This window comes from Dromiciops gliroides, chromosome 6, assembly GCF_019393635.1.
Source record: "Dromiciops gliroides isolate mDroGli1 chromosome 6, mDroGli1.pri, whole genome shotgun sequence".
Taxonomy (NCBI): domain Eukaryota; kingdom Metazoa; phylum Chordata; class Mammalia; order Microbiotheria; family Microbiotheriidae; genus Dromiciops; species Dromiciops gliroides.
The window spans coordinates 149,854,622-149,879,815 of NC_057866.1; the positions used below are offsets into that span (position 1 = coordinate 149,854,622).

General features: G+C 36.8%; 1 protein-coding gene across 1 annotated transcript in view; it reads right to left on the reverse strand.

The window, feature by feature from the left end:
• Nucleotides 1-232: 232 nt before the first annotated feature.
• Nucleotides 233-25,194, reverse strand: part of LOC122732121 (ribose-5-phosphate isomerase-like) — a 100,744-nt gene continuing 75,782 nt past the window's right edge. Inside the window, exon 3 of the mRNA XM_043972273.1 lies at nt 233-463. Coding sequence (XP_043828208.1) covers nt 233-463 — 231 coding nt within the window. The remainder of the gene's footprint in view (nt 464-25,194) is intronic.

Here is a 25,194-nt window from a genome sequence, read left to right on the forward strand (position 1 = left end):
TACAATTGTCCATGAATGGCAGTCTTCCTAAGTATCAAATGTCATTTGCTATTATGTCACTTCACTTCTTTGGCCACAAGAGATACTATAGGACCTGAGGAAATTGCAGTCAATAGGCTAGGAAACATTTTAAGAATGCTGACCTGTTTCATTTAGCAAATCGATGCAAGTAGATAGATGGATGGATAGGTAGTTAAGTAAATAGGCAGAGAGATGGATGGGTGGATGAGTGTTACACGCAGCAATCACACTGGAGATGCCGCCATGCCGGCGACCTCTTCCTCTCATCAATTCCCCCTTTAGAATTTCCATTTGCAGAAGCAGTCGCTTCCGTCGTGATCGCCTCCAAACAGCTCAGTTCAAGATTCTCTAGATTACTTTTCCTAATACTCTTCCTCTGTTCCCTGCCCCAGATTTTCAGTCCCTTTGTTGTATTGTCCTCTCCTATTAGAATGTAAGGTACCTACAGTATCAACAGCATTGGGTGTCAATCAACTGTCATAGACTTGATCCTTCTCAGAAATTCAATGGTGCAAGATATTTCCAAAGGACTCACGATGGAAAATGCTCTCCGAATCCAGAGAAAAAAGAAAAGACAAACAAGACTGTGGAATCCAGATGCAGATTGAACCATACGATTTCTATTGTTGTTGTTGTTGTTTCTTCTTTTTTGAGGTTTTTCTTTTTGCTCTGATTGTTCTTTCACAGCGTGACTAATGCAGAAATATGTTTAATGTGATTGCACATGTATAACCTAGATCAGATTACTTGCTGTCTTGAGGAGGGGCGAGGGAGGGGGAAAAGGGAGAAAAATTTGGAACCAGAAATCTGATAAAAACAAATGTTGAAAACTATCTCTACATGTAACTGGAAAATAAAATACTTTTATGGAAAAAAAAATGTACAGTACTTGAGAGAAGGAACATTCTTTTTGCTTGTATTTGTATTCCCAGTGTTTGGAAAGTGTCTGGCACATAGGAAGAGTTTAATACATTCTTAACTTATCTTTCTCAATTAATCAATAAGCATCTATCAATTTTATTTACCCATTATATTTCAGGTGCTGTTAGGTGCTAGGAATATAAGGACACACACACACACACACACACAAAAGTATTATTTCTTGCTATTGAGATTTCTGTCTTGGGAGACAGAAGGTGCAAAATGTGATTAAGATGTTAAGATACTAACAGCTAGAGCCAAATCAAGATGTAAATAGTCAGTAGACCTTGAACTGAGTTTATATGTGTGTATTTGGGAGAAGGACTCATCACATGTTCATAGGTATCATATAGATTTAGATCCAGAAGGAACCTTAGACCACATTTAGTCCAAACATTCATTCTATGAATAAGGAAACTGAGGCCTGAATAGGCAAAGTTACTTGCCTAAAGTTACAAAGGTAGTATCAGGAATAAAATTCAGGTTATAACATAATTATTAACTCGACAGAAATGTTTAAGTGTTTAAATTATAGGAAACAAGACTGTATTAAATAAAATACAGTAATACCCCAATTTAGAATGCACTATTATCATTACTGCTATTTTGTTGATTCAGATATATTAGAACAAATCATGCTCTCAGAAGGGCAATATGAAACAGCTTAAGAAACAGGTGTTGAGTTCTCACAAAGCAGCATTTTAAGGTACTACCGTATGTCAATATATAAAACATGTTGAAATCAGGAGAATGTGTATCACATGCATGCCTTACTATTGTTAGAAAATATTTTAAGATTATTGTTCAGCAGGAGGAAGAGGACATCAGGACATTTTGTTTTTAGTCACGTTACTGATTGATCATATTTTTACAAGTAGGGCAAATCTATGATCAAAGTTAATTATGGAATGTTTACACCCATCCTTAACGGCCCAGCTGGCTCAGATGGCACATCTTCTATGAAGTCTTCCAGATCTCAGGCTATATATTTGGAAGAGTCATTACAAATGATCTAATCCAATCCCCTCATTGTATAGATGGGGTTAAGTGACTTGTTTGAGGTCTATGGCTACAAAGCTGCAGAAATAGGGCTGGAATCCAGATTTTTCTGGTTCCAAATCCACATGCTTTTTCCTCTATGCCAGCGTACTTTCTCTTTTTTACCCTCCTACTCACAAAGCTAATCTCCCTCTCCTTTAGCTTCCGTAGGCTTTTTTTTATGCCTCACGTGTGTGTGTGTCTGTGTGTGTGTATGTGACTCAATTTAGCATTTTATGTGTTTTCATATCAACTCTACAGCAGTGCAGACTCCTTAAAGGAAAGAATTATCTCATGATCTTGTTGTTATTTTTTTTTTTGGCAGGGCAATGAGGGTTAAGTGACTTGCCCAGGGTCACACAGCTAGTAAGTGTCAAGTGTCTGAGGCCGAATTTGAACTCAGGTCCTCCTGAATCCAGGGCCAGTGCTTTATCCACTGTGCCACCTAGCTGCCCCCCATATTGTTATAATATACTATAATAGTACCTGACATACTCAATCCTTATTATACTATCACATATTTATATCACAGTAATGTTCACTGTTTTATTATTTAATATATATGTATATATATATATATATATAACTTATTTACATTTATCTTATTGTCTATTCATTGATAATGTTTTATTTGTCCCGCTTCTGATGATACTGATGGTGGGTAACCTGAGAAAACCACTGAACCTCTTAGTGCACCTGGACAACTGTCTGGGGCTGCCATTTGCAGGGTAGTTGTAAGTCTGTACTCCTAGAGAATTCCCTCGCTTGTAGTTCTCTACACTAATGAAGTCACAGATCTGTGTTATGAAATGGGGGACTAATCAATAAGCATATAATATCAAGAATGATAGCTGACTTTTTATAATGCTTTACAGAATTATCACTTAGGGTCCCTATAGCAATTCTGTGGACTAGGCACTTCAGGTGTTATTCTTATTATTAACCCCATTTTACAGATGAGACAACTGGGTCTATGAATACTTCTAACTTTTATAATTATGGAACTAACAAGTACATGAGTAAGGATTTGAACCCAGTTCTTGTCAGAATCTGAGTCTGAGTCTTTGTAAGGGACTAGGAAACATATTAAATATGGTGCATGCTTCACATTTATTTGTTCAACTGAATTGAGTTGTTCATAATTTGGTCTCCACCGGTTCAGGGAGCCCAGATTCCTTCTTCTTGTTCAGAATGCTTTATAGATTCTTCCATGCATTGGCTCAGATGATTTAATCTGTTTATCTGCATTGTTGAGTAATACCATTCTCACATTTTTCTAAGAGGAAAGTAGTACAATATCACAATCCCATTGTAAGTTTATTCACTACAATTTAATTTGCATGCCAGTTTTTCAATTCTATTTTTACCTTTCCTGGCAACTCAAAAATAATAACTTAGAAAACTTTGGTTAAGTAACAATGAGAAGAAATTATTTCATGTTTTTCTTGTGAATATTGCGGGGCATATTGTCAATCTATATCTTTAGTGGGGGCAGTATCTACCAGTTTCATCTATTACAGGGACACTTTTAGGTTTTCCATCTGTAGCAGAGGTGGAAAAGTCTTAAATTTGAAATACTTTTCAAGTTTCTTATATAGTCAGATCCATGACTTTGCAAAACAGGATACATTTTTCTTTGAACTGGATGGAATGCATGAGGGAAACCACATATTTCACAAATTAAAAACAACCACAATTGACACAAAGAGCAAAATCCTAGACTATTTTATATGTGTGCCAAAAGACTATACCAATGTATCATTTCACCAATATATAAGAATACAGTGGAAAAGGGAATCAGCAAATGTAGGTCCTAATCCTGGCTCTGCACTTACTAAGTTTTCAACCATGGTGAAGCGACGTTTGCTCTCTAAGCCTCAGTTTCTTCACCAGAGAAATGTGAATGATGAACTCTGTCCTACTTAGATGTCAGGTACTCTGTACATTCATTCTATTCAGTTTAATAGAGGCAGAAGATGCATAAAGCAGATTTGAGCTGAGCAATATGGTAGCAAAGTCCCTGTTGGTAAATGGCCCAGCTTGGAACATGTCCACTCAGACTCTGGGCAAGAGATAAATTAAATACATGGTCTTTGCTCACCCCCATTTCTGTCCCCTCATACAAAATTCCCAGGTCCTAAAAAATCTAGATTTTGTTTTTATTTATCTCCCCTTACTCATATCCCTCATACCACCTTCCTCCTTTAAAATGCAATATCCTTGCAAATGGGTATTGTTAGTATTTATATCTCTAGTATCCAATCACAGTGCATGGCACACACTGGACCCTTTAATAAATGTTTGTTTATTGATTGATTGTTATGCTTTCCTGGCTTTGACTGCTTTTCTCTCGGACCATTGATCAGCTTTTGCTCCTGACCCTTCCTGCATTCTAAAACTGGTTGGGTGCTCCTGCTCCTGCAGGCCATGGGTTTCAAGCCTATCTTCCATTTTACCACAGCAAGCAAGGAAATGGATGTTCAATTTTGGTTTCCTAAACATGCTCCACAGGATGACAAGTGAAATGAGTAAACACCAAATAAATTTATTTTTTACAGTTATCCTGGAAGTCATTAGAAGGGTCATCTGGAGATAGCTTTTCAACTGCTTGTCCTATAGGGATCATCTGGGAAGATTCTTATGATAATGAAAATCCTATTGTTCTGTTTGATCACAATTTCACTTCTATTAGGGAAGGATCAGACAGAATAATTGATTGTCATCCCCAATGAGGATAATTAACTTTCACATGACCATGAGAATCATTTTGAAGCTGTAAAGAAACTTACAATTATTATAGCCTAATTTCTTCATTTCATAGGCTAGAAAACTAATGGCCGGAGAAATGAAAAAACAAAATAAATTAAACTAGAAATTGATAGGCTTTCCTTCTGTAGATACATTTAAAAATGGAGCAATCTCTTACACTCCACCTGGGAATACCAAGGTCTTGGATCTGTCTTTCTTGGTGTCATGGTGTCTTGAATCCAGCAACAAGGAAACTTGAAGCTTGCCTTCACCTTGGTGAAATAGCAAGCAGCTCAGCTTGTCCCGTCATTGAAAATTACCTGCTTGGGAGCAGGTAGGTGGCACAGTGGATAAAGCATCGGGCCTGGATTCAGGAGGACTTGAGTTCAAATCCAGATTCAGACACCTGACGCTTACTAGCTGTGTGACCCTGGGCAAGTCACATATCCCTCATTGCCCTGCCAAAAAAAAAACAAAAAACAAAAAAACAAAAAATTACCTGCTTTACATATTACCTGTTTAGGCCAAGGTCTAGAGTACTTTTCAAAGTGAAAATGATCATCAAAACAACTCTGTGTGATAGGTGTTATTTTATCCACACATCTCAAAAGAGCTATAAATCAAGGAGAACTTTTTTTTTTCTCTTTTTATATGTTCCTGGAATGAAATGGATTGCCTGAGTTCAAATGCAGATTCGGGGCCTTGGGTTCTGAAGCATGGGCCAAAGAAGGAAGAAGTCCCTAGGTGGGGCAAAATGTTTGAACTCAGAGCTTGAGGGTAGGTATCCTGATGAAGGCTGAAACTAGGAAGTCTGAGCCACAGTCTCCTATGACTATGTGAAGCCTTTCAATCTATCTCTAGTTGTTAATGCACTCTTCTTCCTCCAATTTTCTTCTTTTTACTTGTGTGTGTGTGTGTGTGTGTCTTATATTCTAAATTATAATATAAACTCCTTGGGAATGGGAAGAGAGAATACATTTTTTTTCACTTTATTCTCAACATGTACTAAAATATCTATTCCCTTTGTACCTTGAACCTGAGATTTCATTAGTATGTGGAATTCAAGTTCAATTTCCTTGCACAAATGCATTTCCACAACTCATTATAATTTACGGATTTAGAGAGTTTCCTGGGGGTGATTGCAGGTACTTAGAAGTTAAGTTACTTACTTGTGTGAGAGGAAGGACTAGAAGTCATAATTCCCAGACTCCAAGGAACTAGCCCAATATTAACTAATCCATGCACCCTCACATTGTTGTTGGAGCCTGCTTAATGAATGTTTGGCCAAATGATTTGGTACGAGATGGGACCTGCCCAGAATAGGGTGAGAAGGGGCTAAGCTAATAGACCAATAGGAGGAACAGGCAGTATCAGATGTGCTGAAGGTGGGGTGGCAAGGAAGGAACCTTTCTGAAGTAAAACTCAACATCTGGAAGCTGGAATGTTAATAAGTGCTGATAAGAACTTCCTGAGAAACCCTTGCTGCCTTGAATCAAGTCATTCAGGGCCTTCAAGGTGTTATGGAACCCTAGTCCCCAAGGACATATTTGTCTATATTACCATGGCTTCTTTAATATCCTCATCTCAGAAGCCCTTTGAATTATTTTAAAGCATCAGTCACATTTTCAGGACAGCAGGAAATCTCTATGATGCCCAAGATTATGAACTGCTCTAGTACCCTTATTCCCTATACAGTTCTTTTTTTCTTTAAATTTTGTCAGTCTCTTGTTTTTCCAGATATACATGACCCCTAGCACCAGTGAGGCTATTTTTGTTAAGACAGAGAGAGATTTCAGCAAAACCAATCCATGCAATAAAAAATGTCTGACAGTATATGCAACATTCTGCATCCATAGTCACCTAACTTTCTAATGAATGGAGGGAAGTATATTTCTCCTTTCTTCTCTGAGAGATAGGTCACTACAGGATAGGTCACTACAATTATTTTCTGATTTTCTTCTGTACAAGGAACTAGAACTCTGACATCAAAAATAATTCAGAAAAGGAGGTAGATATTTGAGTTTAGTGCATTGATAGTGATGGGATGTCCTTATGGAAGTGGTGAGAGAATGGGTTTGAATAGCGGGTTGCCTATGGTACTCCCAGGTCTCCAGTCCTTGTGGGCCTATGACAAAGCCCAGGAAGGTGAAGAGAGAGACCTGATGAAATGATATTTTTTCTTCATAAAAGTATAGTTCAAGCTCTGGTAGCTGATAAAGTGCTGTGTGGACTTATTCCATGTGTTCTATAACATCCTGGAAAAAAAAAAAAGATGAGAATGTGTCTTTCTAGGAAGGCAACAGCAACATGGTTCACGGATATTATTCAATAAGTGTTAAAATATATTTGGGGTTTTAACCAATTCAGAGGTACATCATCAAGCACTAGCTATCCAGAATGGTTTATCAAATGAGGAGATTTAAAAAAAAAAAAGACTTCCAACACTGGGTTTCATTTAAAGTTGGGATTGAAAGAAAAGTTGGTATAAATTCACGCTGAAATTAAAGCCCAGAGGAACAGTGACCTATTCAAAGTCATATGAGTAGTGTGATAGGTAGGATTTGAACCCAGATCCTTTAAAACTCCTGAGTTAATTCTCTTTCCACTGTGCCACATAGACCATCTGCCACCTCAAACAGGACCTGTTTAAACACATCTGCATCCAGTAGTCTAGGAGTATTCTTATCAAGGGGTTTCCTATAATTTGCTAATTTTTTTCCTCAGAAGCTCACATGGGCCTCCTTTTTTTACAAACAGAGATTAAAAAGGCCTAATCAATATAACTTCCTGATATTTTACAATCTAAAAGCAATCCTATCTGTGTTGGATAATTATCAGAAGATCTGGATAGGGTATAGCTCTAGAGCAGCTGTCTGTCCAGGCCCCTGGCCTCTGATGCTCACCTGCCATTCCCTTTCCTCAAGAGTCTCATAAATCAGAGAGAAGGCTTTATATACTACCCAGATTTAGATTCTCAGAGAGGAATGATAGTTTTTAGCCCAACTTTGGGCCAGGGACCTAAAATACTCAAGGTGTTTCTAAAGTCAACACAGTTTTCAAATTTAAGAAATTTTTGGGACAACGTATATATTATGTGTATGTGTGTGTATGTATATATATATATATATATATGTATATATATACATACACATGCACACACGCATCTGCACATACACATAATAAAGGTATGGAGCTTTAAACCTACCTCATTCTTAAAATGTACTTAGCTCATCAAAAGCATAAATTCACATTAAATTTGACAATTGCTTTCCTGTTGATAAGACTTAATCTCTAAGTATATTAATGTTTCAGTCTGTCAGTAAAGACTTTTCATTCCATTATCTCAATTTACTGACCCCAACTCATCACCATTTACTCTCCAACATAAAGCCTCTTCTCCAATAAACCCAGTTTCTCTGTGGCTTACACTCTCCCATCTGTAATACTCCCCCTCTCTCCTTCCCCTCCTCCTCCACACATCCACCCACATCACACGCCTTTGCTTCTGTTCATGTCATTTCTAACAGGAATGGCTTCCCTCCTCCTCTCCATTTATCCATCCTTCAAAGCCTAATTCTATTTCCACCTCCTTCTTGTCATCTTCCCTACTGAAGTTTCAAGCCCACGGTAATCTCTTCTTTCTCTTAACTCCCACTATTCTTCTTGTTTGTATCATTTATTTCAGTACTTTTAATTTTATTTAAAATATCCTTTTATGAGGCTTGGCCACATTCTCTGTAATGTGTAAGTGACTTTGATAGTGTATGTTTTGTGTGGTTAGTGCTTTGTAGTAGAGTTAAAACTTTATAGACTTATATATCATTAAAAAAATAGATCCATTGACCTACACTTGAAATACATTAAGTATTTAGTACAGGAGAATTTCTTGTTAATTTGTTGCATGGAAAGCAAGATTTAAAGGGCATTAAAACAAGGATGACAAGCATTCATATTTATCTGTCTAATAAAAGCTACTTGAATTACAAACAAAAAAGAGTACACATGGTATCATCCCCATATTACCAAGGGTGTAAAAAAACTTAAAACATGAAAGTTTTATAGATTACTATTATCAATAAATAATTTGAATTGCATTTTCAAAACATTGAAGATCTTATATGTCTAGTTCCCTATCCTCTGTGTCTGTCTCTCTGACTTTTTTCTGTCTCCTCTGTCTCGCTATGACTCTCTTTCTTTTGTTCTCACTCTTTGTCTCTGTTTCTCCTAACACTCTCTTGCCTCTCTTCGTTTCTCTTTGTCACTCTCTTTTCTGTGCCTGCCTCCGTGTGTCTGTCTCTTTCTCTGCCCTTCTCTTTGTCTCTATCTCTCTCCTCACATCTATCTTGACCCTGCCTCTCTCCTGAGCTTGTCTCTGTTCACCACATGACTCTTGGACATTTTGAATTATATTTCCTGTAGGCATCTCCAACTCAATGACTCTAAAACAGAACAGAAGTCACTATCTTTCATCCTAAGTGATCCCCTCTTCCACACTTCTCTGTTACTACTAAAGGCATCACACTGGCTTAGTGCCAGCCTTCAGTATTATGCCCAACTCCTCTCATACTCATGCCACACACATAATATAGTTTCCAGTCTTGCCTTTTCTGCTTTCCTGACATCTTTCACATAGGTCCCATTCTCTCCACATACAAAGCCACAATCCTGTTGAAGGCCCTCATCACATTGTGCCTGGACTAATAGCCTTCTGGTTCCTCTCCCTGCCTTAATTATCTAACAATTCCAATGATTTTTCTACTTATCTGTCAAAGTGTTTTTTAAAAATTCCTTATATGAAGGTATAATAATACCACACCCCTACTTCATCAATTCCAGTGGCTCTCTATTACTTCCAGGATAGCACAGAAAATAAGTTTGACATATAAATCCCTTCACAACCTTGTCTCTTCTGACTTTACATCTGTCATACTTAACTCATTTGCATGCACTCAGTGATTTATCAACAATTGCCTTCTTCTTGTCTCTTACCACGATACTTCATTTTCCAACTGTCTTTTGAATGACTGTCGTTCATGCCTAGAATTTGCTCACCCCTATCTACTGACTTTCAAGATTCAAGACAGCTAAAATCTTGCCTTCTGCAAGAGACCATTCCACACTCCTCCAACTCCTAATGCCTTCTTACTGGGATCCCTTGAGGTCAAGAGGTATATTTTTGCCTTTATTTATGTACCCATAACTTACCCCAGTGCCTGCTGCATAGTAAGAGGTTAATAAATACTAGTTCAGTAATTGAATATCTGTCTAGCTATCTCATTTTAGAAGTATTTAAAACTAAAATATTCTCTTAAATAACCTAAGAAAATTTCAATCTGATATATTAGAAAGAGTTCTGAATTTGGGGTTGGGGAGCTGGGCTCATATTCTGACTACCATTTACTAGCTTTGTGACCTTGAAGGCTTAATGCAAGAGGCAACATTTGAGTTGGCCTTTAATAGAGGAATAGATATTCAAATCACCTAAGGTTAGGTCAAGGAAGGAGAGTTGGCTAGGAAAAAGAAAAAAAAAGTAAGATCAAAGAGTTGAGAAAAAGTTTAGGATATTTTCTGGTGGTAGCAAGGAGCTCAATTTGATTGGAGTATAGAATGCATAGGAGTGATAGCAAGTATTGTGGGGAAAAGTTATAAAGAAAATATAATTTCAGGTTCACAGACAAAACAGGAATGAACTTTGAGGTCATCGGGTTCAACTTCTTCATTTTAGATGAAGAAAAACTAAGGCCCAAGTGAGTTATCCACTGACTCACCTGGTTAATTTAACAAATATGAAGAGCCAGTATGATTATCTATAATGTGTATATATATATATATATATATGTGTGTGTGTGTGTGTATGTAAATGTGTATCATCTATGCATGCATTTAACATGTCTCTATCCTTTTCATGTATGCATGTAGACTATTCCTTAAATTAACCAAACACACAATTGAATTCTTCATGTAATCTTGTGTAGGTAAAGACAAATTCAATTTCCCCCAGTTGATGAAATAACATCCTGTTGGCAAATTAGGCATTTACAGTGATGGTTGTTATATTTTAAAAGATGAGGGGTTATTCAGGGTATTTCAGAAGATGTGAATAATTCTTTATTTTTTTTACTTCAATTTAATTCCAAGAAGTAGATAAGGTCTTTGATCTTTATTATATATGTGATTCCAGCAATACAATCAGTTCCTCCAATAATACAAATAGCAATTTAGCCATGATATCTCATGCTGTGTGACTCTTTTTCATGTCTTCCTTTAAATCTACTCAGGGGTACCAACCACCAAACTAGGAGTGTCAATTAGTTATCCCTACCTATTCCTTTATGGCTGTCCCTTATTTTTATTTTCTAGACATACATTTGTCTGGTGACAATCTTTATACAAGTCCTCATTTGTAGTACATGACAGGCAGGCTGCTAACACCTACTATGCACCTTAACCCTTCGGGCAACCAAAACCAATTCTTTGGGCTTGTATATTCTGTGAGTCACAAAATATAATAGGAAAAATACTCCTTTTAAAAAATGGTCATTGTGAAACCATGGAAAACCAATCGAAATCTGATGGGATATCATTTGCTTTGGACTCTTGCAGTTCCAAAGCTACTTCATTTTTCTCAGTACTTTTTGAAGCTACATTAAGTTTTTCATGACCTTGGGCCTAAAGAATCTAATAAGGGCTTCTTTCATAATAATCCTATACTGGAGAAAGTTGATAGATCTTTCTGGGGCACTTAACTTATTGTAAGGTAGCTCTGTAGAAGTAACACTCAGCCCAGAGTCATTCCTGTGTTTAGAGAGGTGGCCCAGAGATGTAGGGCTAAGGACAAACGCTCTCCTGCATCGTTTCATGGGTGACATAAAGTTCAATTGAACCTCAAGGAAATACTTTATTGAGAAAATAGATTATTAAAGTAACATATATCTTGGACAATGTGTACAGGCTTGCCCTGCCCCTTCAGCCTTAGTAATAAGATGACTAAGGACTGTAGACTAATAATATAAGCTTATTGAAGGCAGAGACTATTTCTTTCTTTTTTTTCGCTAGTGTCTGGCATAAGATGATGTTCTTCAAGCTATCAATAGACACTTGTTAAGGCCTCCTATGTGCTAGGCACTGTGCTAAGTGCTGGGGATACAAAAGATGGGAAAAGACAATTCTTGCTCTCAAGGGGCATAACAACCTAATGGACTGTTATGTTTTTAATGAAAGCTTGTTGATTGATTGACTGATTCATGTCAGCTGACAGAAAACCTTCCACCTCTTCCCTCACCCCCTTTAAAGAGCTGTCAAATAACTACATTTTTAGCAGTCCAAGGCAGACAACTGAAAGGAGTCACTCCAGGCAGAAGGTCATTGCCAGGTCTTGACTTGTCCTAAGGACGCCTTTGACTAGGAGAATTTTTTTAAATACATGGTTTATTTTGTCTTGATTCCTTGAAAAAATAAATAACAAAATTTTTGCCCCTTCAGAATTATTTTTTTCTGATTTTGAATTATAACGATTCTTCAAGTTCTTCAATTCTGGATATACCACAGCAAGTGACAGTTTGGAAAGAGGTTGAAAAATAATCCCCCAAATTACAGAAAGATATTTTGAACCACTTATTCAAAAACAATATAGTTAAAAAATATATTTAAAAAAAAACAACAACACTTTTCTTGCCCTTAATTATCTTCACTAGTCTCAACTTATTCTGCTGAAATTCCAAATAGCTATTGGAAAGAACAAAAAGGATTTAAAAAGAGATAGAATCTTTGCTTGGGGTAGATGGGACAAAGATAACTGATAACCAAAAGAAGTAAGAGTTACTCTATTATTATTATTTTGCTCTTGCTTTCTGGGCCAAAGACAATGACCTTTGCCCTGGAAATTACAGAACAAAAATGGCTAACAGGCAGATGATACTTGAGAAAAGGGAGGAGCTAATAAAAGGGCACTTAGCTGCCTTAGATGAACTAAAGTCACCTGGACCAGATGTACTATAATCTTGGGTACAAAAAAAGAAAGAAAGAAAGAAAGAAAGAAAGAAAGAAAGAAAGAAAGAAAGAAAGAAAGAAAGAAAGAAAGAAAGAAAGAAAGAAAAAAAGAAAGAAAAAGGAATATGTGACTGCCAAGCCATTGTCAGTGTTACTTGAAAGACCATGAAAAATAGGAGAGGTGTCAGAAGACGGGAGAAAAGACAATGTCCCAATTTTCAAAAAAGGGAAGACAACAATCTGAAAACTATAGACCGAAGATTTTCATTCTGATTCCTAAAAAATTTCTAGAATGGATCATTAAAGAGAAGTGTACTAACATCTGGGAAATAATTACTCAAAGTCAGCATAACTTCATCAAGAAAAGGGCATGTCAGACAAACCCCATTTCTTTTTTTTGCAGGGTTACCAAACCATTTAAATGAGAATAACTTTATAAATATATGTTGTTTCAGATCTTTGGTGAAGTTTTTAATAAAGTATTTTATACTGTTCCTGAAGAGAAGATAGAAACTTGTGGACCAGACAATGATACAATTAGTTGGAGTCATCACTGATTTGATCACTGGATTCCAGGAGTAGCTGTTAATAGTTCAAAGTCAATGGATTTGGATTCTCCAGAAGAGTACCCCAGAGCCCTGTGTTTGTCCCTAAGCAGTTTAGCATTTTTATCAATGAAATGGAAAGATGCATAGATGTTATATTCATCAAATTTACAAACAATACTTTAAAGGGATAGTTAATTCACTGGATGACAATTAAGATCCAAAAATCTCAACAAGCTAGAGCATTTTATTTCAATAGAGAAAAACCTAAAGTATCACACTTGGGTTCCAAAAAAGCAACTTCATGAATGTTGTTTGTCCTTCCTTCTCAAAGGAGACCATGATATCAGGGTGATATCATGACTTTCACTGAATTGGATTTGAGTGAGGGAGGGAGTTCATGAATACAAGATGGAGGGAAGGGAGAATGGTGGGACTGTATTTTATCTGAAAAAAAGACCTAGGGATTTTAGTATTTAGCCAGCTCAGTATGAGTCAGCAATAGATGTGGCCACCAGAAAAGAAGGTAGGGCAATTTGGGCTGCAGTAAGAGTAGTAGCTTTGAGGTCTAAGGATCTTACAATCCCTGCACACACTACCCTTATCAAACCTCATCTGGTGCACTGTTTTCAGCTCTGGGCTTCACAGTTAAATAGGGTCATGGCTAAGCCAGAAACACAAAGCAGTCCAAGGCAGACAACTGAAAGGAGTCTTAAGTACATACCATATATAAATCAAATGCGAGAGGTAACATAGCATAGTAGGAAAAATTTTGGATTTAGGGTTGGGTTGGTTTGAGTGTAATTCCAATCCCTGATACTTAGTTGTCACGTGACCCTGGGCAAGTGACTTATCTGTTTGGGCTTCAATTCCCTCAATGATAAAATGAGGGAATTTTATCTGATAATCTCTCAAGGCCCTTCCACCTCTAGAGCTATAATCTTATGAAGCGGGAATGTTCAGTCTGGAAAAGAAAATTTTCAGGGAAGAATTGATAGCTTTGCTAAAATATTTAAGGGCTGGCATGTGGAAGAGGGATTAGATTTGTTTGGTTTGATCCCAGAAGGCAGAATGAGTGGGAGGTTATGAATTTAGGCTTGATTTCAGAAAAAATAACAGCAAAACAAAAACCAACCACCTTCCACCAAAAGTAGTCTGTTTGGGAAGTTGGTGGGTTCCTCCTCCTTGGAAGTCTTCAGACAGATGCTGGATAACCTCTTGTTGGGTATGTTGTAGTGGGAGGTTCCTTCCTTCCAGACATAGGTTAGATTAGATGACCCCTAGGATTATATTCTCTCAAAATTCTGTGATTCTGTGAACATACTATATATTAAGACTAAAACAATACTCATAAATATCTATTTATGATTATTATTTAGTAGCATCATTTTGAGGAAAAAGCATTGTGTTTAGTGTTACAGGAAGTGGGTTCAAATCCCAGCTTGGCTAAATCCAGCTATATCCTGATTAGTGCAAATAATAAATCCCCTTGGAATGGTTGCTTTATTTGAATTGACTGTGCATACTTCCTTTAGACTGGTACTAATTAGCATATTTTATAAATTTTAACTTGAAAGAGTGCAATTTGAATGCTTATGCCCACTTCACAGGATGCATTATTCCCATTAAGAATAATATAGAGGGGTGGCTAGGTTGCACAGTGGATAAAGCACCGGCCCTGGAATCAAGAGTACCTGAGTTCAAATCTGGCCTCAGACACTTAACACTCACTAGCTGTGTGACCCTGGGCAAGTCACTTAACCCCAATTGCCTCACTAAAAAAAAAAAAAAGAATAATATAGGACTGGGGGCAGCTAGGTGGTGCAGTGGATAGAGCACTGGCCCTGAATTCAGGAGGACCTGAGTTCAAATTTGGCCACAGACACAACACTTACTAGCTGTGTAACCCTGGGCAAGTCACTTAACCTTTATTGCCCTACCAAAAAAAAAAAAAGAAAAGAAAAGAAAACAAAATAACATAGGACCTAGTTCACTAATGTTAACCCCATGGACAAGTCATTTAACATCCTTGGGCTTAAATCCCTTTATCTGTCAAATAAGGGAGTGAGATTAGATTATCTTTAAGGATTCCTTCAGGTCTAATGACCATAGGAGAGTCTTTTCCTGCTTCCAGAAACCTAGTTGATAGTTCTACATCTTAATCCCAAGAAGTCAATTTTTATATATGCTCTATTTATGTGTCTATGGTGGCACAACAGATAGAGCATTCAGCCTGAACTCAGAAAGACCTGAGCTCAAATTCAACTTAAAACACTTAGTAGTCATGAGACCTTCAGCAAGTCTATTAACCACTATTGCTCAGTTTTTTCCATTTTAAAATGAGAATAGTAACAGCATGTACCTCCAAGTTGTTGTGATCATCAAAAGAAATAATATTTATAAAGTACTTAGCACAGTTCCTGACACATAGTAGGTGTTATATAAATGCTGGGTATTATTATTATTATTATTATTGTCATTGTTATCATATTCCACCAGTAGATTGTACGCTCCTTAAAGGCAAGAACATCTTGTTTTTCTCTTCATCTGGTCCCCAGTTCATGGCACACAGCCTGGCACATATGGATCATTGACAAATGCTTGCTAAATTGAATTGAGCCTTTGGGGAAAAATGGATTGATGGAGTTTTCATATATACATTATAAATAGCTAAGCTATTTTTTCTAAATAATGCTGGAATGTTATATATGGAAATATAAAGAAACGCATAGGAAATTTGCATTTACTCAGCCATACCTTAGGGTAGTATTTGATATCAGAAATTCAAACAGGGATCTAAGATATTAAATTAATTCTGACTTGCACACTCGGTTTCTCTTAGTTGAAATAAAATTTGCTGCCTGGAACTGAGTATAAGGTTTAAACTCATACCCCCCCCCCAAAAAAAAAAGAAGAAGAAGAATGAAAAAAACTAGTTCTGATAAGAGATGAAAGAGATGAGATGTGAGAAAGGAGCAAAATTAAAAGCTGCAAGGCTCTTGACTTGATTAAAAATAAAAACACGCTTCTTTCAGAAATTTAAATCACCAGCTAAGCCCAGGGTCTAATTGGACAGACAGGCCCACATTGTAGCTTTCTTGGCCCTGTTTTGACAGGTTTTGCTTCCAACACACCCATCTAGTCAGGCCTGGCCGTATCTTTGCACTGCTATGTATATCACATTATATTAAGCATGTGGCATTTCAAGAGTTTGCAGGTGAGGGCTTGAAACACTTGTGGCAGCTGTCATTATCTGAGCAGCATATGAGAGGTGGGAGAGAAGTACCAAGAGTCAGGGAAAAGAAAGCCCTTTTAATATCAAAAAACACGATTTCTTCAACAGATGGCTTGATAGCTTCCCCACCCCCATCCTATGAGTTCAAAGTCTCACCATAAGTAAATATATTTCAACAGTACCTCAAGTGACAAGTTAATTTGTTGGAAAATTCAAATGTAGGGAAGATGGGTCACAGAGCCGTTGTGTGTACTCAGATATGAGAGGGATTTTGGCACAGCAGAAAAAAAAAAAAGTTCCATTTGGAATCAAAGGACCTGAGGTCAGAACCTGACTCTCACTTTCTATTTGTGTGGCCTTCAGGAAGTGACTTTGTGCTGCCACCCATGCCTCAGTTGGCTTATATGTAAATAAACTTGTTTGACTAGATGAACCTTATGATCACTTCTGGCCTTGTATCGGTGGTCCTTTAGTTTGAATCCAGCTTTACATCTATAATACTAAGATCTGAATGCTAATTCTGAGCTGATGCAAAATTCTTTGGGGTCTTAGGCTGTTGTTTAGTCAATGAGCAGATTGAGAGGGTAATCCAGCTTTGTACTAGGTATTGTGACAAAATAGAACAGTGCCTAGCACATAGTAAGTACTATATAAATGTTAATTGTTACTTTCATCATTATAACAGATTTTGGATTGTATCTGGGTAAGTAAAGGAAATGGGATTTAAAGCTGTTTCCACCTCTTTCCAGAAATGATTTTCATATCACTCGCCCTCACCCCCCTCACCCTACCCTCCACATACATTCTATATTCTAGTCAATCAGGCCCATTTTCTGTTTACCATACATGAACTGACATCTCTCACTTCTGTGCCTTTGTAAAAACCAGCCCCCATGTCAGGAACATGTATCAGGCCAACCCCTTGGAAATCTCTAGCTCTCTTATTGGTTAGGCTCAGGTCTTTCCTTCTACTTGAGGCCTCTTCTGAAATCCTAGTGGTTACATTTTTCTTACTGTTTAAATTACTTAGTATTTTTATGTATTTTATATTTATATAATATTTCAATGTCCTATCCTCCAATTAGAATGTAAGCTCCTTGAGAGCAGGTAATATTTTGTTTTTGCCCCTCAACTAGCACCACTCCTTATACATAGTAGATGTCTAGTAAGATTTTGTTGAATTGAATTGGTATCTGCCCTCAATTAGCTTATATTCTTATTATAAATGTGATTCAGAGAACAATTTAAGATAATATAAAGTCCTATTCCAGTACCAATGGATACAAACTGGGGAGGAAACAAACAAACAAAAACTAGGCCAATAGAGCATAATTTCTATACTTAATAAAATAGGAATAACAATGCACAAATTGGTTTGCGTTGGTAGCCAACTTTTTCAAAATGAGGACAACGGCACTACAGTGTGTGCCAGTCCAATTAGACCAAAGGTTTATCTAGTGATTTAAATTTCTAAGAGAAGCATGTTTTTATTTTGAATCAAGACATGTGCCTTGAAGCTTTTAATTTACTTTTTTTTTTCATTTCATTTCTTTCAAGTTAGGAAACCTTTGAATATAGGCCTAGAGACAAATTCCATACATACTCCATGGGAAATAGCCTAAAGTTAAGACATTGACTTTGACTACTGTTAGAAATGTGTAGCTGAGACGAAGCTGTTACTGTGAAAAGGAGGCCAAAAAAGCCCATTAACCTGCATAGACATTGTGTTTAATCTTTTTGTTAAGCAGAAGGGAATGGTAGTCAAAGGCAGCATATCTTTAGAGTATGAACTCATTTGTAAAACGTTACAGAAAACAGTAGATGAATATAAGCAGTATCAATCCACAAAACAGTGAAATGGAATTAAGAAAATGAGACTTCAGAGGGCTGGACATTCATTACAAATAAACAAGATTATCATCAAAACTTGTATTAAGCAAAATCAGGAGAACAAATATTTGCAAAAAGCAACAGATCTGCCAGTGTTTCCATAGACATATTTCTTATCAATAATGAATGATACTATGGGGGCAGCTAGGTGTCTCAGTGGATAAAGCACTGGCCCTGGATTCAGGAGGACCTGGGTTCAAATCCATCTCAGACACTTAACACTTACTAGCTGTGTGACCTTGGGCAAGTCACTTAACCCTCATTGGCCCACCCATCCCCCCCAAAAAAAATTAGTGATGGTAGGTAGAAAAACATCTGGATCTTGTCACTTCTATACCCAATACACTTTGTAAAGAATAAATCCCCTTTTCCAGGAGATGGCAATATTTTTAAAGTATTAGCATCATGACTCAATATTTTCTCAAAGTGGAGATTCCAGATCAATTAAACAGATTAGAGACAACCAATAAAAAAAAATCGGGATCTTTAAAAACCTATATAGGCTCACATCCATATTTCTCATATCCACCAACATTTCCTTCCTTCCTTTTTTTCCTTTCCTTCCTTCCTTCCCACCTACCTTCCTTCCTACCTTCCTCCCCTTTCTTTTTGTCTCTCCCTTTTCTCTTTTCACTGGATCTCCTTATCTTACCACTGGAAAGGCAGGGTCCACTCATGGCCTTAATTCCACTAGTGATCAGCACAGGAGATTTGGCCTGTTTTATTTCCAACCTGGGTTTTTTCACCCCTCCTTAGCCAGCCTGGTCCCTTATTTCTCCTGAGTGCTTGCCATATTGGAGCAAGATAATGCAGATACCTCATATGCTTGGCCTACTGCAGTTCAGGTTTACCAAGCTGAAGTGCCCCATTAGCCTCAGTCTTGCTTATAGTATGGACCATAGGCATGTGCTACTTTGCCTGGGATCTTTTTGAGACGTTTTGGTTGTCTGCTTATTTTCTTTTTTCAGCGTGTAGAAGATGTATGTGTGTGTGCGGTGGTGGTGGTGGTGGGGGGGAATAATGCTTGAGAATTTTAAAAATAATGTTTTTAATCTTTCTGAGAATCAGCAGAAGATAACAATAAGGCTGTCAAAGAAGCCTTTATATTTTAGAATGACTTAACATTCATACTTCTGATCAAGATATATAGATAATATAAAAATCCAACTATAATAATAGTTGGTTGATTTTAAGAAGTCATTTGATTGAGTGGGAGAAAATGCAGTTTTAACAGTTTTCCTCAAAAAAAACATCCTTCAAAATTCAAGGAATCTATGAAAGAGACAACCACAAAGAAAAAGATTTTTCAGTGATACAGAATATTAAGGAAACCATGAAACAAGGAGATAGATGTACACTTACCAGAACTGTTTAACAATGCCAGAGAGTAGATTCTGTGGATAGTCTAAGCAGGTAATGGATGCAATATTTCTCATATTTATCCCCTCCCTTAAGGAAAGCGTCACCACCCTAGTTGAAGCTCTCTTATCAAAGTGAGAGATGTTTTCTGCAATTTATAATCTTAGAAATTAGCCAGGAGGCATTAAGAGGTTAGCTGACTTGTTAGAGGTCACATAGCCAGTAAATGTCAGAGGAAGCCTTTAAATCCACATGTTCCTCAGTTCAAGTAGAGCTCTCTATCCACTCGACTACTCTTCTTTTCAGACTATTCCTTGCCCAATGTAAACATTTCTAAGCAGCATAATAAGTAGCAGATAGAAAGAAGGTCCTTGTGTAAAAAGGATTTTGTGTGACACAGACAAGATTCATGTCTCAAAGAAGCTCAATATGAGAGATCAGAGAGGGAGTGAAGTGAGATGGATTATACAGATCTCTCTTTTGGCCATTTTCCTGCTCATTAGCACTGCCAGAGGATGCACAGAAGTTGGAGAAGATGAAGCTTGGATTTATTAATTTGAGGGATTTATTCACAAGTCTCACATCAACACACTGAAATGTTTGCATACTTCTCTGTGTGGCTTGGAGCAATAAACAAAGAAATGAACAAATAAATAAATGAATGGATATATAGATAAATAAAATGTCCTTTCAATCTGCCATTTTATTTTTATTGTGTAAATAAATTGCTATATTCTCTATTTTGTTGTATATTTCCAAAACAAAAGTTTCACATTAACAATGATTTACGACTTACAGTAAAATGGTCCTAAGCAATTATTAGGAGAATATTCTGTCTACACTATGACAACACCGTGTACAAACCCATGAAGTTTTGTTTATAAATCATGGCTAAATCTTGTGCTTTTTACATTTCATTCTCAGTTATTCTCAATCAGGTTCATGGTCACACACATGATCCTGAGATGAGAGAAAGATTTGATCTCTAGATGAAGACCTTACAAATCCAGCATCTGCTGGATCTCAGGTATTTCTGTCATTCTTGCTCAGCCAATGACAGGCTGAGCTACAAGTGAACCACCCTACCCACCCACCCACCCAAAACCCTCCCACAATAAAGCAAATTAGATTATCTCTAGGGAGGGAGAGACTCCACCCAGGTGGCTCAAGCAAAATTCTGGCTAAAAAGCATTTTACTAGGGGAACAAGGTGTGTACTACTAGGCACATAAATAAGCAAATACATTTTCTAGATAGCTATGTATCTATACACCTTTATACATTCATATGTATTCATACATATGTGCGTGTACAATATATACATATACATTATGTATATACACATCTATTGTTACACACAACATGCATATACACGTATATATCGTACAAATATGCATATTTAACATCTCTATACATGTGTAGATATACGTCTTGTTTGTACACATGTAACATGCACAGTATATGTGACATACACAATGTGAAAAATATTGTATATATGCATACATGTATTTATACATAGTGTGTATATTTACATTATGTATAATGGGTATGTGTATATAATTCATGTTTATGCATGCATAATGTTTACATAAGTGTGTGCATATACACATGCATACACAAATCTATCCTTCCCCCCACTGTCTGTCTCTGTCTGTCTGTCTCTGTTTCTGTTTCTCTCTCTCTCTCTCTGTCTCGCTGTCTCTGTCTTGCTGTCTTTTTCTCTCTGTCTTTGTCTCACTGTCTCTCTGTCTCTCTGTCTCTCTCCTCTTTCTTTCTCCTTCCCTCCCTGGCTTATATATACCTACCTAATTTATATACTAAGATAAATGAAGGAACAAAATAGGCTTTTCCAGCCTGTGGGTCAGGTAGATGAATCAGATGATAGAATACAAAGGCATTTCTGCAAGACTTTACTAACATTTGGCAAATTCCAGATAATCTTATCATTTCCATGATCCAAAGATGCTGCTTTCACATATTAGAGGAAACATGTTCCAAGTCACGACTATGCAATCCTTGCCAGTATACATATGAAAAGAAAAAAATTCAACCTAATTGACCACAGAAAGCCACAGAAATGAGGAAGTGTTATTCCTTTCATTTACATGAGTCATTCGGGACCTTTTGGACATTAAGTTTAATGTGATTATATTAAATATTTCCATCTATGTCCTACAGGGACAAATTCATACTTTAAAAAAAATACTTGCTAATATGGAAAAGTTTAAATATCCATAGAACCAAATTGAAGAAAAAATACTTGCATTTTTTCTATGATTTAAAAAATAATCACAGAATCTCAAAAAATAGAAAGAACCTAACAGAATATTTGGTCCTACCTAACCCTGAACAGAAATTTTCTCTCTATGCAATCTCTGGCAAGTGGTTAGGCAGTCTCTGTTTCATAATTTCACTTTTGGACTGCTTTCACAGTTCATAATTCTCCATCCATCAATACTAATCCTGTCTTTCTTCAATTTACCCCATTGCTCTCTCTTTGACATTTAGGGCTAAATCATATCAAGTTTAATGCCTAATTCAAATGACAGCCCTTTAAATGTTTGAAGATGACTAATAAGTTACTGAATTTCACTTTTCTCCACCTTCCTTCCATCTGCAGACTTCAGCTCATTCTGCTTCTGTTCCCCAACACAAGGCCTCTAAACTCTAAAGAGGAATCATGCCCTTTTATAGGAAGAAAAGTACAAAAGATACTTTGATGAAGCTTGTGGAGATGTGACTGTGGCTATGTTGTCTCTCTAGTACTAACACTGATAATTATAACTAAGATTTGGAGTGGTCAGAGAAAGATAAATCCAAGTTAAAGGTAAAGAATGATGATTAAGCAAAGACCACTGTATGTGGTTCCTTAGTGATCTTATTGTGGTGTAATGGATAGAGTGTTGGACTTATAGTCAGGAAGTCTTGGGTTTACATCCCATTTTACAACCTTATTACTCATTTGATCTTGGGTAATTTACTCTCTTTAAGCTAAAGTTTTCCCATCTGTGAAATGGGTACAATAATACCTGCACTTCCTGCCTCATGGTGTTATTGAGGGAAACACTTTGCAAAGCTTAATGGACTCTATCAGTCTTGGTGGTGAAAATGATGGGATTAGGTAATGAGAAAATGGGCATATAAGAATAAACAGAATATTTCAGTTATGAAAGAAAGGAAAAATCAGGATAGCAAATAGAAGGAAGGTGGGGAAAATATTCCATGCTTTTTTCAAAAGCATTAATGATATAAATAACATATCTTACAATTATATAAACATGTATTAGTATCAACATAACTTAGATGTTAAAATTAAACATATATAAATGTATTATTCATCTTATCAATTATATTCATATGAGTCATATTTTGTTACATTTTATAACGTATTTATATATTTTATTTATAATATAACATTGTTCTATATATCAATAAAATAAGTTCACATTTTCATTTACTGAATCAAATTTTGAAGCCACGCATTGACTGGCCTACTTTACCTGTCTAACCCTATCTCTTCCTGACCAAAGTTTGAATATTTTCCACTTTACCTTTGCCAGTGCATTTAAATGAAATCAACATCTATTGATCTATTTCTTATGTCTTTAAAAAATCATACTGGGGTGGCTAGGTGGCGCAGTGGATAAAGCGCCGGCCCTGGAGTCAGGAGTACCTGAGTTCAAATCCGGCCTTAGACACTTGACACTTACTAGCTGTGTGACCCTGGGCAAGTCACTTAATCCCCATTGCCTCGCTAAAAAAAAAAAAAATCACAGTCTCTTCTTTGCCATGTATACTACACAGTAATGCACAATTAAACTGCCTAAAATAGCTCTGTCCATAATACGTCCTCGCTCAAAAAATGTCATTGGCTTTCCTTTGTTTTTGTTTTTGTTTTAGTGAGGCAATTAGGGTTAAGTGACTTGCCCAGGGTCACACAGCTAGTATCAAGGGTCTGAGGCTGGATTTGAACTCAGGTCCTCCTGAATTCAGGGCTGGTGCTCTAAGCACTGTGCCACCTAGTTGCCCCATTGGCTTTCTTTTAACCTAGCGTAAGTGCACCCCGGTCCCTAGATAAACTATATTTTGGGCTCCCAACATTAGATAGTATTCTCCACATGTCCCTGAACTCCTGCTTTCATACTTTGCCCACAGTGTTTCTTCTGACCAAAAGGACAACCCCCACTCAGATATAAACATCCCTACCCATGTGTGATTACTATCTATACTTTAATGACTAGTTCAAATGTCACCTCTTCTGTTGAGTCTTCATTCTGGAATACTCTCTTCCTACTCTGAACTTTATGCCTAAATTCAGATACTGTTAGAGTTTAAAGGGATAGCCTCTTCTAGCTCTTTCATTTTACAAATAAGTAAACTGAGGCCTAGAAACATTCAAAGTTGTATATCAAGAAGAAGGCATACGATGGAAGGAAACAAACATTTATGAACTGCCTCCTATATTGCATGTACAGTGCTAAGCATTTTAAAGCTATTATCTCATTTGGCCCTCACAACAACTCTGAGACAGGTGCTATCATAATCCCCATTTTACAATAAAGTACACTGAGGCAGACAGAATCAAGGCTCAATTTTCTACAAGATGCACCATCTTGCTACCTTTGTGTAAAACCCAGGTCTCTGAGTCCCAGCCCAATTCTACTTATGCAATATGTTGATTCCCTTCTTTTATTGCATTTTCACATTATATCTTCTAATTTAATTATTTATCATACATTGTACTATAGCTATTTACTTGTGTATGCCTTATTTCTGCTACTAACCACTAAACTTGGAGAAGCTAGGTGGCACCATTGTGCACAGAGCACTGGGCCTGAGCTCAAATCTAACCTCATTCTAGTTGCAAGCCCCTTGGCAATTCACCTAACCCCAACCTCATTTGTCTAAATTTTCTCATCTGTAAAATGAACCAGATAAGGAAATGATGAGACACTACAGTATCTTTGTCAAGAAAATCCCAAGTAGAGTCACGAAGAGTCAAAAACAACTGAAATGACTGAACAAAAACAAAAATCACTAAACTCCAGAAGGACAGTGATTTCATTTTTTTGTTACCCCGCCCCCAGTGTCTAGCACAATACTTAAGATACAGTAATTACCCCAAAAATATGTTTTGACTGGAGGGATGGATGGATGGATGAATGAATGCATGTGAAACACTCATCTGGTGCTGGTTTTAGGCAGTTATAAAGCAGACAGTGCTAGACTTAGCATCAGCAAAACCTAGGTTTTGATCCCATCTGTGTTAATAAGTGTCTATGTGATCTTGGACAATTATTACTATAATAACTTCACTAGGGAATAATTATGAAGCTTAGGTATACAATATGTGTAAAGTGTTTGATAAATTCTAAGCAATGTGGCTTATTATTATTTTAAAAAATCATCACTCGTGATTCATTACCTATCATCTCTAGGGTATACTTTG